Raw genomic sequence first — 14,078 nt, 5'->3', positions numbered from 1 at the left:
GCTGAAAGTGTTAAAGTTTCCAAAGAACATAAAGACCTAGTTTTGCACAACGCAAGGCAGTAGTTAAGTCTTAACTTAGGAGCTCATGTTGAGAATTTCTGCGATATGAGCACTCTCAGGAAGGTGCTTTCGGGACCTAGTCTAGTAATTGGTTATTTTTTCATTTGTGCTTCAAGTTCCAAAGCTTTTGTGGTGCTTGGAATGTCTCATTTTTAATGTGGGTTTAGATGTTAAGTTTAATCTGGTTTGTGGTTGGGTGGTTTTTTTCTTTTTCCAGGTAAATAAATAAATTTCAGTTAGGTACAATTGTGGCAGAACAATATTCAGATTGGAGCTGCACTTACAAGTAGTTACAAATGCATCTTATTCTTCCAGAAAATTTTTCTGGAAGAGGTTATTTGACTTGTGAATATTAGAAACATGTTGATTGTCATGTTAGCATTTTTAAAAGGGAAAAAAGTGTTTTGTATAAGTCAAAGCCTTTAATTTTGACCCATCCCAAGAAAAAGATTTAGATTTTTCTATTTTGGTACTCCTTTTCATAATATATTCTTAGTTTATGTTAAACTGATTCATTTTACTGTTTTTTCTTCTTTGGTGTAAGATGAGCAAATGCTCTCCCAAGAGGTTGACTTTTAATTAAGGAACCAGTTTGGATATTGTGACAAACATGTAGCTATATTCAGTTTATGCATTCTGTTGTGGGGGAAAAAAAAAGAAGAAAAGAAAAACACGAAAAATGTTCTCTTACACATTTTCATCAACTGTTTCCAGTTTTCTCAGTGATCTGTACATTCTCATTTGAAACTTGCCTGGTGCAAAGTAATATGGGACAGCAAATGTCTGATTATTGTATATTTATTAGCACTAAACAAAAATAGGACAGCCTTAGTAAGTTTAGGAGGGTGGTGAAAAGCTGAAATTTCCAGGAGGAAGGAAAACGTAGGAGAGGGCATCTTCTCTAAGGAGTACTCGTGGTTCCAGGACATCATATAACTGCCAATTGGTCTTTAGGTTGAGAAGTTTCTATAGTGACTCATGATCTGGAAAACAAAACCAACCCAGTTGTATTTTACTAACGATGGACTTTTATGTAAGAGTAGTGTAGTTTGACTTGACTTGTGGAACTTGAAGCCAAAAAATAATCTGGGCAGGGGAGCAAATCAAAACTCCACTTAATTTCTAAATTTTGAAAGGATCAACATTTTAACCAAATAGATTAAATAGATGGAAATATTAAAAAATAAAAATAAAGAAAGATTGGCTTTTTCAGGTGCTTCAGTAAATTCTGGTTTTGGGTGCTCAGCCTGTTACTTCAGTTCAGAACTTCATTTTATTTCAAATATCATTAGTGTGTTTGCTTAAATATTTGTAATATAAATTATTTTAATAGATTATGGTAAGCGTAGACTGTAATTATCAATATCTATAATTAAATGTGCCATGTGAATAAAATTGTTTACTCTTTAATCTTAATTACAGGCAGCTCTTCAACTAGAGAATTAAAAATAGGGAGAGGCAACCATTGCAGACTACTTCATCACTTTTGGAGACAACTAGTGAAGGAATGTGATTTAAAAGAAGCGTGTGCTAGATAAAAGTATAATGTTGAGACACTCAAGATGATCTGGATCCTGTAGATAGTCCAGTCGTGGCAGCAGAAGGCTATCGGCGCATCAGTTATCCTTCTAAATAAAGCTATGGAATTTGAATGGTGTAGAAGTGGACGTTTTTTCTCTTTGTACTGGCTCAAACTTGAAGGTGGAAATTGATTCAGGGGTTTGATTAATATGCAGAAACGATCTTAGAAGTATACAATTAATGTGTAATAAAACTTGAGTCCATTTGGGGAAACTTCAGTGTGAGTAAATTGACTTCCTTTAGAGAGGATACATGTAGATTAGTTTGAAGTTCAGTCAGTCAGGTGGTGGTGGTGCTGGAAGGAGAAGTAACTTCTAGCAGATGCTAGTACACCTGCTCTGAAATCCTCTTGAAGTTTTTTGTTTCAGACAAAGTAGTACATATTGCATTTTCGACTTGAAGCAAAAATCTGCTGCTATGAGAGGAGATTTCCACAAATGGGAAATTATTCAGGGCAAATCATAAAAATGATTTAGCCAAAGTTATTTAAACTATACCAAGAGAAATTGAAAATGGCAGTAGGTGACGCAGTAATACAAAGTTAAGGAGAGAGAGCAACAGTGTAATTGTGACTGCTCAATGTGATCATTGCACTGCAATATTTGTTACACTATTTCACTTCCATGTTATTATTTTGAGTACAAATTAATGTCACGCACATATGTAGTGTCTCAAATCAAAATAACTTTGTTATTGTGTAATCGTCAGTTGTATAGTCTACACAAGCTTGCACTTCCCTCTTAAATATTTACATTGAAGTAATTAAATTGATTATTTAATCAATTTGATTAAATAATCAATTAAATTTCAGTTAACACTTTTTCTCACAGATAGTACTCAAAATTCCCTGTGGAGGGCAAAATCCATGATGAATGACAAGAAGTAAAGCAAAAGAAAAGTTGTTGTCAAATCCCAGAATCTCTAAAATAAATAAAAATAAAATAATTTGAACATATAAATGTTTGAAGAGACCAAAGTTGTTCGGGTTTTTTTGTCCATGAGTGGATGTCAGATTCAAGCATTAGACAATTTGCTTTGTGGAAGAGAGGAGATTTTTTCCTTGAAAGTGAAGAGCTTGAAAAGTTGGATATGCTTATTGTAGGAAAACGTTTTTCAAATTTTGAGGGATTTTTTTGTGTATATGAAGGAACAGTTGGGTAAACATGAACTGTGATCTTCAGAAACCTTCACAGAAGTTGAAGCTGCTTCTAAGTAGTGTGAGCTGTATGGGATGTCAGAACACTGCAGATAATTAGCAGTGAAGAAATTGTTATTATCAGAATTGCCAACAAGCCTAGCGTCCTTATTTGGAGTTCAAAACTGCCTTTCTTCAGCTGTCTGAGCTAATGGCAAGGGAGGGCGTTATCCAGCCAACCCCTAGAACACAAAAATTTCAGCTCAAAAGAGAGACTCCAGCACTTCGACATCATTATATCGTATTCCGTTGGCCTACACTTTTAATCAAAGTTCAGCAGCCACGTAAAATGCTTCAAGATTTATGAGCACCTTGGCAGAGAATGTCCATCTTTTTCACTGGACATTAGGCTGCTCGGTTTTGTTGGTTTGGTGGGGGGGGGAGAGTTTTAGTTTTTTACATGTATATGGAGTGTTTCTTGAGATTGCAGTTGATGCATCGAACAGTAATACATTTAAGCACAAAATGTTTGGAATTTCTGAGTATCCAAATCACACTTTGTGATCCTTTTCTTGACTTCAGATTCTGTTCAACCTAGTACAGCGAATATCAATGACAAATTGAAAATGAAATTGGAAAGAAAAAAACCAGAACGTAAATACAAAATACCGTGCCCCCAAGCCATTCAAGAAAAATATGTCTAGGTACCATTTCTTTCTAAAATGTTCTGCATCTTTGAATACTTTGCTTTTTTAGCTCTGGAAACCAGATTATATGCAGTGCAGAATTGTTCAAAGCAGTTTGGTGTCTGAAAAGAGAAATTATTTGAGCTTTTGAGATGTGGTGTGTGGTTTACAGTATGGATTGGGAGTGTTGAGTGGTATAGTGTAGTAACTGTGCTGCATACTGTGAGGTGTAACACAAAGTAGTGGACAGATGAAGCGTGCAATATGTTTTTCCTTACTGTCTAAACTATGAGTTTTACAATTACTTTTGGAAGTTCTGTGCTTTATACCAAAGCAAATGTGGAAATATGTAAATTGGTTTAAATAGAAGGTGAAGAGTGGTGTGAATCATGCAACCACACGGTTACATTGTACTTGCACCAAAGTACAATTCTTTATTACGGTATTGTGACATACTTTGTGTCCTGATAACGTGTTTATTCTAGATCTCTAATTGCACCAATATGCTTCCTTTGTAAGAGGAAGTGTTAGAGAACTCTTTTAACTTTTTCAGAAAATATAGGAATGCCTTGTTTTAAGGTTCTTTTGTTGCTTCTCCTGTTAATTTGATGTAAAAAATATACCAGTGCTTATCTCTTGTGAAAGAGACATCAACAAAGATGGTGTATGGGGAGTCTGGTTTTTTCAGTAAAGGATAAAAATAATGCATAGGACAATTATAATTTTGTTCTCAGGGTAGAAAATCTCAACAAATGAGAGGAGATAAGGAGTCTTTGCTTCTTTCAGCAGTGTTCCTTCATTCTAGTTTATCTTTGCCTAGAATTACTTGGAGGGCTTGTCACTTCTGATTAATTTAGGTAAACCAGGGTTATCATTCTTGCTGCTCTCTTCCTTGAAAAGCTGTTACTTTTATGGCTTTACTGTGTGACAGACACGTTTTTCTGCTGCAATTGCAAACACTGAAAAGAATCCTAGTTTATAGCTCTGCCAGCTTTTTGTGATATTTGGGCTCTGTGAAGACCATTAGTGATTTCAGAATATCTGTTCTGCATTGTTGTTGTCTTGCATGACAGCCTACTAGGACTGGTCCTACGCTGTCCTGCAGTCTTGAAGGAAGCTTCAGGACCCTAAAGTAGTTTAATCCGTGAGTGTGCGTGTGTGCTTTTTGCTTTGGAGTCTTTTAATTAAAGCAACTCTGGTTTATGCATATATGATTTTTGGATCACGATGATGGAAAAATTGGGTTTAATCTAGATACTTCTTGCTGTAAGAACGATTGCTTTGTGCCTGGCTGTGAAACTCCCGTGTTTTTGTGTGTTTGCCATGATTAAAACATTTTCCACTGATTTGTGCAGAAGCATATTGGAAGACAGTCATACAAGCATTCTTTCATTTTCCACAGTCAGAACTCAAACTTAACTAAACTTGGAAATTTATTTTTATACGCAGATGATGTTGACCCATTACTTCTGTAATGGAAACATCTGGCAGTTCATCTTCTATATTGTTTCAGAATGTCTAATTTGTTGCATAAGATTTCATTCCTTAAAGTTTGAGGGAGAAATGTATCTGGTGTCATCTTGCCATACTAGCTCAAAGATTGATTTATTTTTCTTCTGGAATCATTTGGCAAACTGTCTGTTACACATCAAGATGTTTCTTAAAGGTAGCTTTTCTTTTTGATAACTTGTTTTTCCCTTTTTGGTGAATTAAAGTTTTAATGATGGTGTTTTTAGATTCAGCAGGATCTGTCTTTGGTTATCTGCTTGCCCTAGCAGGACTTCTTGTTGTTTTGGTTTTTTTCCCCATTCCCTATTAGACTTATTTCCTGTATTTATGGGAGTATTGGAGGGAGTAGGGTGGGTTGAACAAATGCCACAGAGAACCATTTCATCATAATGGTAGCATCTAAGATGACTGGAACTTACTTTATCTCTTAATTTCCTTGAACCAGTTGGGAGGGGGCAGTCCTGTTACGCACAGAATTTGATCAGAAAATTATTAATGTGAAATTTAAAATTCCAGAATACTGCTTGTGTCACTCTTCAGTCTCAGATCACACAATGTGTAATATATGTCACTTTTTATTAAAGTGTGCATATGAAATAGCTGTTATGGACAGCTTATTTTTTCCTTTGGATTTTCTCAGAATAAAATGCATCCTGCCAACCACTTTTCCGTATAGAATTGATAATTATGAAATTCAGTTTTAGACCAAAATCTTAATATGCTTACCAGTGGACCTAAAAGCAGTTTTCATCTCAGTTCTTGGTTTTAAACCAAGATATTTATGGGATAGTTGAAACTTGATTGTTTTTTTTAAAAAAAGGAAGTAGGTTTAATGAGTGCATCCTAATACTTTAACTGATAGCTGCAAAATAGTTGCATGTAGCTGGATACTTTTTCATTATTTTGATAGAAGATTGAAATATTTCATCTGTCTAGTAGTGCCAGGTACAGAAACTTTCCTCTCTTGTTTTTCCTTCTGCTTGGCATCAAGGATAGTGGAATTAAAGGGAAGAAAGGGTAGCATCCCATCTGAATTAGCATCTGAGACTGAATTAATTATGCTCAGTGTCTTTTGTTTTAGGTGGTGGGACAGCTCTTCAGATTAGCTTTCTGTGTTAAGCTTTGTCCTTCCATAATTCTACCTCCTCCTCTATTCTGTGGATATCTCTCCTGTTTTATTGAAGCATGGGGGTGGGGTTGTTTGGTTTGGTTTGCAATATTGGGAGTTCCTGAAGCATTTTCATAAAACATCGCGTTTAACTTTCATGTCTGGCTTGTAGGTATCCAGGAGAAATATTCTAGTTAGAAAGCAGTGTACAAAGTGATTTAGGTTCTGTTTTGTATTTTAATTTGATTGAAATTGATGTCCTAAGACATCTGCTTGAAATGATCTTTCCTGTATACTATTGCTGGATAGGAGAATAGCTTGCAATATTTTAATACAAAAGATCTGTTGTTTGAAGCTTGATGCTTCAAGTTTAAAGTTAAAATTCCAAAAAGGAATGATAAACTAGTCATGCTGAATGAGTAGAAATTCTAAATTAATATTTTGGCTAAGGGAAATGTCTTTCTTTTTAACTCGTTTAAACAATTAAAATTCTAGATGTCATTTTAAAGATTCAGTACACTATATGGGGAATGCAGCTGCTCTGAGTGCCTAAAGCAAAACTTCAGATATCTTGTGTGTTTTATTTTCATACTGTTAATTAAAGTATAAGGTTATTAGCTGAATTATCACATTTATGTGAATCCTTAATTTGCAGTAGTTTAGAAAGTTTGACACAGTCATTGATGATAGATGTTTAAACATGTTGATCTCTGAATGGCAACATTCTTACTGTTGGTTTTTATTCCAGGTAGGAGAAGACAAAGAGTGCATCGTCCTCGTTCTCCAATATTGGAAGAAAAAGATATCCCACCCTTGGAGTTTCCTAAATCCTCAGAGGACTTAATGGTGCCTAGTGAGCATATAATGAATGTTATTGCCATCTATGAGGTACTAAGGAACTTTGGCACTGTTTTACGCCTCTCTCCTTTTCGTTTTGAGGACTTCTGTGCTGCTCTGGTAAGTCAAGAGCAGTGCACACTTATGGCAGAGATGCATATAGTGCTTTTAAAAGCAGTTTTACGTGAAGAAGACACTTCAAATACTACCTTTGGACCTGCTGACCTCAAAGATAGCGTTAATTCCACTTTGTATTTCATAGATGGAATGACGTGGCCAGAGGTTCTGCGGGTATATTGTGAGAGTGACAAGGAATACCATCATGTTCTTCCTTACCAAGAGACAGAGGACTATCCTTATGGACCAGTAGAGAATAAAATCAAAGTTCTGCAGTTCTTAGTGGATCAGTTTCTTACAACAAACATTGCACGTGAAGAGTTAATGTCAGAAGGTGTTATTCAGTATGATGATCATTGTAGGGTTTGTCACAAACTTGGGGATTTGCTTTGCTGTGAAACTTGCTCAGCTGTGTACCATTTGGAGTGCGTGAAACCACCTCTTGAAGAGGTACCAGAAGATGAATGGCAGTGTGAGGTCTGCGTAGCACATAAGGTGCCTGGAGTAACTGACTGTGTTGCTGAAATCCAAAAAAATAAACCATACATTCGACATGAACCTATTGGATATGACAGGCATAGACGAAAATATTGGTTCCTGAACAGAAGAATCATAATGTAAGTAAACTAATAATTTCATATTTTCTGAACAATAATATTGTATTTAATGTATTTTTGATATATCCTGTAAGTTGCTGTTGCCATCTGAAAACTGTTTTCTTTAGATAAGACCGTTGCTTGCTGTTCTGTAAGTAGATTTCTAAAGACCGTGTAATTAATCCATCAATTTTCTCCAAAATAAGTATTGTCATAATCTATATATAAAAAGGGGAAAAAAACCAGGGCCTTCAGCTTGATTTTAATGTGCCTAAAACATGTGAATGTGAAGAAAAGAAAGGGAATTTTAATGAGAGCTCTGAAGTTTCTTGTGAAAGTTAATGAAAAGTAGTTTAATTCTCTTTGTGATCCCATGGTTTATGGGACACTAGTTCTGGTGTACTATCACCTGCTTAGATAGTATTTGGCTGTTAGATGCTGGTACTGGTTTGACGGTCTGCCTTTGAAGCAAAGACTTTGAAGCATTCAAAGGTATTCACCATAGCTATTAACTAGAAATGCATAAGATGTTGTATGTGAACACTTCTATAGGTGCAAGAATTGCAAAATTGCAAGAAATGCCTGTCTTCAAGTGATGTCCTGTTATGTATGTTTAACACAATTTTCTGTTACTGGTTGGTCTTGAGATGCTGATGTATCTCAAAACATTAATAATAATCAAACCGTTGTTAGTGAGGGCATTGTGCCCTGGGTTTTTTTACCTGAAAAGTTGAATCTGAAATTATAAAAATACTTCTACATTTTTCACAGGAAAATAGCTAAAGATTGTTTTTTCTTGTAAAAGACTGTTCTTATGTAATTGTTCTCATAATGGAGGAGAAGTAATATTTAAGTGAAATTAATGGTGGTATTAATTTAGGAAAAATGAAGAGGTTTTACTAGATTTCTTGAAATACAGTTTCCTATTCAGTATTGTGAAGAAAATAAGCCACAGCTGGATACCCTAACAGAATTTCATACAGAAGAGGTTACAGTGAATGTTAAGCTATTAGCTAGTGTCTTTGAAAGGGATTGTGAGGACTGTTGGTGGTGTTACATCTTGCAACAAGACTCATTTTAGTCCTTTAAAATATAGTGCCCTTTCTCTAATGTATTGCTAGCTGATGCTTTGAAGTGTTATTGCTGCTCTTTGTTTCCTATGTTGTTCTTCCACACTTGTAAAAGAGTCCGTGTTTGATTATTTTTAGTTTCTCTGGGTTATAAATGCCACAGTAGTGTCAAGTAATCTTTTTTCAAAGATGTAGGGAATCCTTTATCTTTTTTTTTTTAATACGCTATGTTTATACTCAATCACATGCTCTACAGTATATGCTGTATCATTCAGATGGTTCAGCAGGATGTCATGACCAGCCTGAAACTGTTGATACCCTGATTTTTCCATTGCCTCATCCATCATTTTCTACCTTCTGTTTCCAGAAAATTAGTTGCAAGTTTGATTTTTCACAAAAAAAACTGGTTGTGAAGGACATGTAGCTGATATTCTTTTTGCTCTAGTTACCTGTGCTTTAATAACTTATAGTCTTCTCTGTGCGTGGTTTTTGTATCTTTCCTTTCAAACTCTGAGGAAAAAGGTTGTTCTAAAGATTGGTTTGTCTCACTGTACTGGCAGAACGATTATGTTCTGCTCACCATTAGAGGTCTGTGAATAAACATAAATCCAGAGAATCACTCAGGAGGTGATTTTAAGATAAATAGGCAGGCTTTTTTTCCCTCCAATATGTAGGCAGGTTGGTAATTATTTTTGACTGAACTTGATCTGTGAAACAGGTTTTTTTTCCCAATGAAGTGGAATATTTGATGTTCAGAAAGTTTTGATACAGGCAGTACTTCAAGGTATTTCAGACTAAAATAAATCATGCAGGTGCTTCTTGATCCTTTGAAATCTATACATGTGAAAGTTTGTTCTCTAGCACATCGGTAATAATTTTTACTGCAGTGGAAAAGACATCTTCAAAGGTTAAATGTATTGAATTTATTTTTTTTAATGATCTTGCATTCCTATTAGGAGTTCAGTGGGCAAAATATTTGTTTCAGAAGTCATAAATTAAGTTTTATGAATGTAAGTTTTGTATCCTAATTGGGATTTGTTTAAAGAGAAAATACATCAGTATTCCATTTAAATCAAAATAGGTGAGGACTGTAAACAATACAGCAAAAGGAAAAGTTTTACTGGGTTTTCCATTTTACTGATTTTTTTGTTAGTGATTTAAAGTATTTCAGACATACATAGAAAAGCATTTTTACGTTTACAAAGACAAGAAATGCAGTTCATCCATTAATTGTTTCCTGACTTTCTTTTGTTTTCTCATGCAGATCATCTAGGTTGAAAGATTCTTTCCCTGCTAGTCCCTATCCTTCCTGTTGCTATTAGATATCAGGCCTTCTGCTAGGGTAAATATACCTGTGTATGCTTCCAACACAAGCTGTTTCTGAAGTATGTGGTTTGGATTAAGAATTTTTCAAATCCTCCTGATGAAAGCAGAAGAAAAAACAGCTGTTCTGGTGGATCTACAGCAGCAGTACTCTTTAACAGAGCAGTGTGGGAAGTACAGAATCAGCCAATAACACTGGACTTTTCATAGAACTTTGACATAATTAAATTTATGCATAATGTGCTTTAAAACTTTATGCTAAAGCCAGTTCATAAGGGGACAAAATTATTTACTGAATAACTAAATTCCAGAGAATTACAGCTTTAATTTACATAGATATTAAACTCTGTACTTTCAGTTTTTAATATCCTTTAGATTCAGTAAGCATGCTGTATTGAAAAACCAACCATCTACATACTGAACAGGGTCAAACCACACCAGATATCTTGAATAACTGAAGGATAACTTAAAGGATAACTGCCAAATGCTAAAACCGGAGATTCATGAAATTAGAGTGTCCTATCAACTTTATTAAAATGAATAGGGTGTATTCACCAATGCCATGTGATCAGATATATCAGTGGAAATTAATAGATCTAAAACTAATCTGCACAAACACAAATTTGAAATCTTGCTGAGGGGGATTAGAGAACTGAAATCCTAAATTCTTGCTTTTTTTTGTTTTTCAAAGGGGTTTTGGGGGCCTTTTACTTCTCCCATTATAAAGGTTACAAATCCATCATACCACTGGTTTTCCCATCTTTTAAAGGTTATGTAGACTTGTTGTTCACTGATACTTTTATGTATTAGTGTTACATGTTATTTCCGTGCTCATCACTTGCCTGAGGGTAATAAGCCTTGTTGAAGCCCATCATTGTGGTTTTGTTTCTCTTTTCCATCTTTTCTAGTTTACAAAGATGGAGAAGTGGACACTGAGGAGGTCTCCTCTCATATATCCCCATGAGCAAATATCAACAAGATGTAAAAAAAAAACAAACAGGAGAAAATTAATTCCTGAGGTTTTGTTTCAAGCTGTTAAGAAATTTAGGATGATATCTCTGGGTCAGTTGTGTTGGTTTTGCCTATTAAAGTTATTTCTGCAATTAACAACAATTAATTGACTTGCATTCTCCTAGTAAACTGCAGCAGTGTTTTAACACGTTAACTTTCCAGAAATACTGAGATGCTTTGGATTTGTCGTATGGCTATGAAAGAAAATAATGAAACATTGTTTGGCTTTCATTTTGATAGCAGAAATAAGACACAAAATGTTATTCCTACATTGAATGTATCTTCTTCAATGGTCAAAAACAGTTTCAGCTTTTTTTCTGCAAGATTTGTCATGTGGTTTATGTTCTTAGTGGGTCCTCCTCTGTTTTCTCCAATTAACTAAAAAGGTTTTGGATCTTCATTGGAATAGATTACTTTAAACAATTTACTGAATTCTTCAGTTTCTAATTGTGTCAGCATGGAATTCGGGATGGGGCGTATCTACTTTGCTACTTGAAAGTTTCTAGCTTCTTCTGTGTTGTCATTTTCATCAGTCTTAAAACTTGCCTCTAAAGCCTGCCAGTGAATAGTTTCTGGCAGCAAAGGAGGCTGAAAGAGGTAGGAAATATTTGTGTGATTCTTTTCTCCCTTGCTTGGCCTCACTTAATCTATGTGACTCAACTGAGTCCCCTGGAGACTAAGGAGACCTGTCCAGCACCAAGCTGGCAAATCTGCCTGTCTTATCAGGGAAAAACATTGGGAATTGGTCCTCATGTGGACTTGCATCTTTCCATCTTCTTTTTATGATAGCCTCTCTGATCTCTTCAAAGGGTAAAAGTAGTGTCCCTTTAGCCAATGCAAGAAGGTGTTCAGGGAAAGTTAGTTTAACTTTGCCAAAGTGGATCACATAGAATGCTTTCTGCGGTAGTTCTTTGACTGTTAGTTGGTAATGAGCACTCCAAGGCTTCCACTGATGTACACCTGAATCTTGAAAAGAAGTCTGACCAAAGATGAGTTTTGTGTAAGCATACATAACAGCAAGCTTGTGCCAATTTCATTTTATGTCTGTACTTTTGTCAAGCTAGTTCCTGAACTTCTGTTACTAAGGTTGTGATAGCCTTAAATTAAAAAGAAATTCTATGCTGAAAACCCTATATAAATTAAGTAAAAGGGAAATAAAATACTCTTGGATAACCTCATTGTCCATTTCTAGAATATTATCTGAGCAATTCTCTAATGGGTAGGACTGGAATCACACATGGAAAGATTAATTAGCTCTAGGTGCCTCATGCAGAATACTCTCTTCTTTGTGGTCCAGTGTCTTGATTCTTCACAGTGTGCCCCTCGGTTTTATTGGCCTGTAATACAACATACCTTTACTAGTACTGATGGCTTTTTCTTGAGTTATACAGGGAAATTGAAGATAACAGCTAATTGCTTGTCAGTCCAGTAGAACCTTGTAACACTAGAATAGAAAGAAGTGTTGTGAAAGGAGAAGACAGATGCTTCTTGGGATTTTCAGGTGACATACATATGCATCCTGGATGCATTAGCATAGCTGTATCAGTTTGATTTGCTAAATGGGGGGCGAAAGTGGAAAAAGAAGAAAACACTTGGATGATCACCATGGGAATTTGAGCAAGGTATACAAGCCTCTGTGCCCAGGCTGCTTGTCTGGCAAATGGGTACTAGCACAGCCTTACTTCATGGAATGAGACTATATAAAACATTCATATTGTTGCATATCTAGGTCATGTAAGAAGATGTATAAATGGCATATCTATCTAGCAAATAGTAGTGTAATGAGCTAGGGGTTCAAAATGAAAGGTTAAAGTTCCCTTTTTGGTGAGCTAAGAAATAATTAAACTATAAACTCAGCACCAGCGTTATATTCTGCAGTCATGTTTGTAAGGAGCAGAACAACCTTACAGTTGCTGCTCTGCCAGTGTCTTGCTCTCGCCACTTCCATTGGACATTTGCCAGGGAAAATTCAGAAGGCAGACTTGCCCTGTCCTTTTTAGTTAAGCATTTTGTTTCATCCTTTTCTTTCCTCTTGCTGTATAAAGCTGTATTCTTGCATTCTCATCTCCTCTTCCACCTTAGTTCTTGGGTGTTTCCGTTACCTTCCTTTTCTGTGGCTTTTGTTCACAAACAATAATAAAGGTGCTGCCATTCCTATTGTTAGTAAATAATTTTCTTGGTTTAGAGGAAATGTCATTTAAATAATCTTTCTTTAACATGGAAGTCTGCAGGCATAGACTATTCCATAGTGTCAAATTATTATCAGTGTTCAGCTGCTACTTTTTGATGTGTAGTATGTGGGCAGTCTTCCTGAAATTAGCTGTTTTCTGAGAAAACTTGTCAAACTTAGCCATGTTAACCTGTTAAAGCTAATGGAAAGTTACTGGTAGCCTAGAGGAGTAAATGGATAAAGTAGAATTAGTTGCTTTTTATGAGCAAAGGCCTTTATGAGAGAAATGATAATATTTCTTTGCAACACACCAGGTTTTATCATCAAAACCAAAAGTCTCTTTTGTGGTAGTGGTTGTGACAAATTAGTAGTTGAATTTTGAGTAATGTTGCCATTATTGACTTCATAAGCACCTTATTTTAGTAGTGTTCTGATTGAGTTGCAAATATTACAGTTGTTTCATAAATAGAATGTGGAAGATAGTAGATAGATGACAATCAAGTTTGCTTTACAGTTATTTGTCTTTCTGAGTATCTGAGGTCAATTTTCACTGTCTTTAATGTATAAGCCATGTGGAGGCAGCCAGTAGAGAGGAACACAAAACAAACCTTACCAGGGTAGATCTTTCAAATTACAGTCATCTTACCAGTCCTATTGACAATTTGGTTTAGGATTATTAGTGAGCCGTAGGTCTCTAATGCTTTTACAAGTAGCAGTAGTTTTGCTCCTCTTCCCCACGTGAAAGCCAGGCCGATAATTGTGTCACCCTGTACGGTGTTCCAAATATTGGGAGTGCTAGAGTGTGTTGTGGCAGTGAGTGGTCCTGCCCCCAGCCAGCCTGGATCTGGCTGTTGGTGCTGAGCAGGACCTAACAA

General features: G+C 35.7%; 1 protein-coding gene across 24 annotated transcripts in view; it reads left to right on the top strand.

Moving 5' to 3' along the window:
- Positions 1–14,078, top strand: part of BPTF (bromodomain PHD finger transcription factor) — a 56,572-nt gene that overhangs the window by 5,456 nt on the left and 37,038 nt on the right. For 23 of the 24 annotated variants that reach the window (XM_074889323.1, XM_074889318.1, XM_074889336.1 and 20 more), the window contains exon 2: positions 6,828–7,650. In XM_074889323.1, the coding sequence (XP_074745424.1) occupies positions 6,828–7,650 (823 nt within the window). Of the gene's footprint in view, positions 1–6,827; positions 7,651–14,078 lie in introns of those variants that run through there. The other variant, XM_074889333.1, reaches the window with a different exon arrangement.

This window comes from Strix uralensis, chromosome 19, assembly GCF_047716275.1.
Source record: "Strix uralensis isolate ZFMK-TIS-50842 chromosome 19, bStrUra1, whole genome shotgun sequence".
In the NCBI taxonomy this organism is placed as follows: domain Eukaryota; kingdom Metazoa; phylum Chordata; class Aves; order Strigiformes; family Strigidae; genus Strix; species Strix uralensis.
This window is presented reverse-complemented; position numbering and strand designations above follow the sequence as displayed.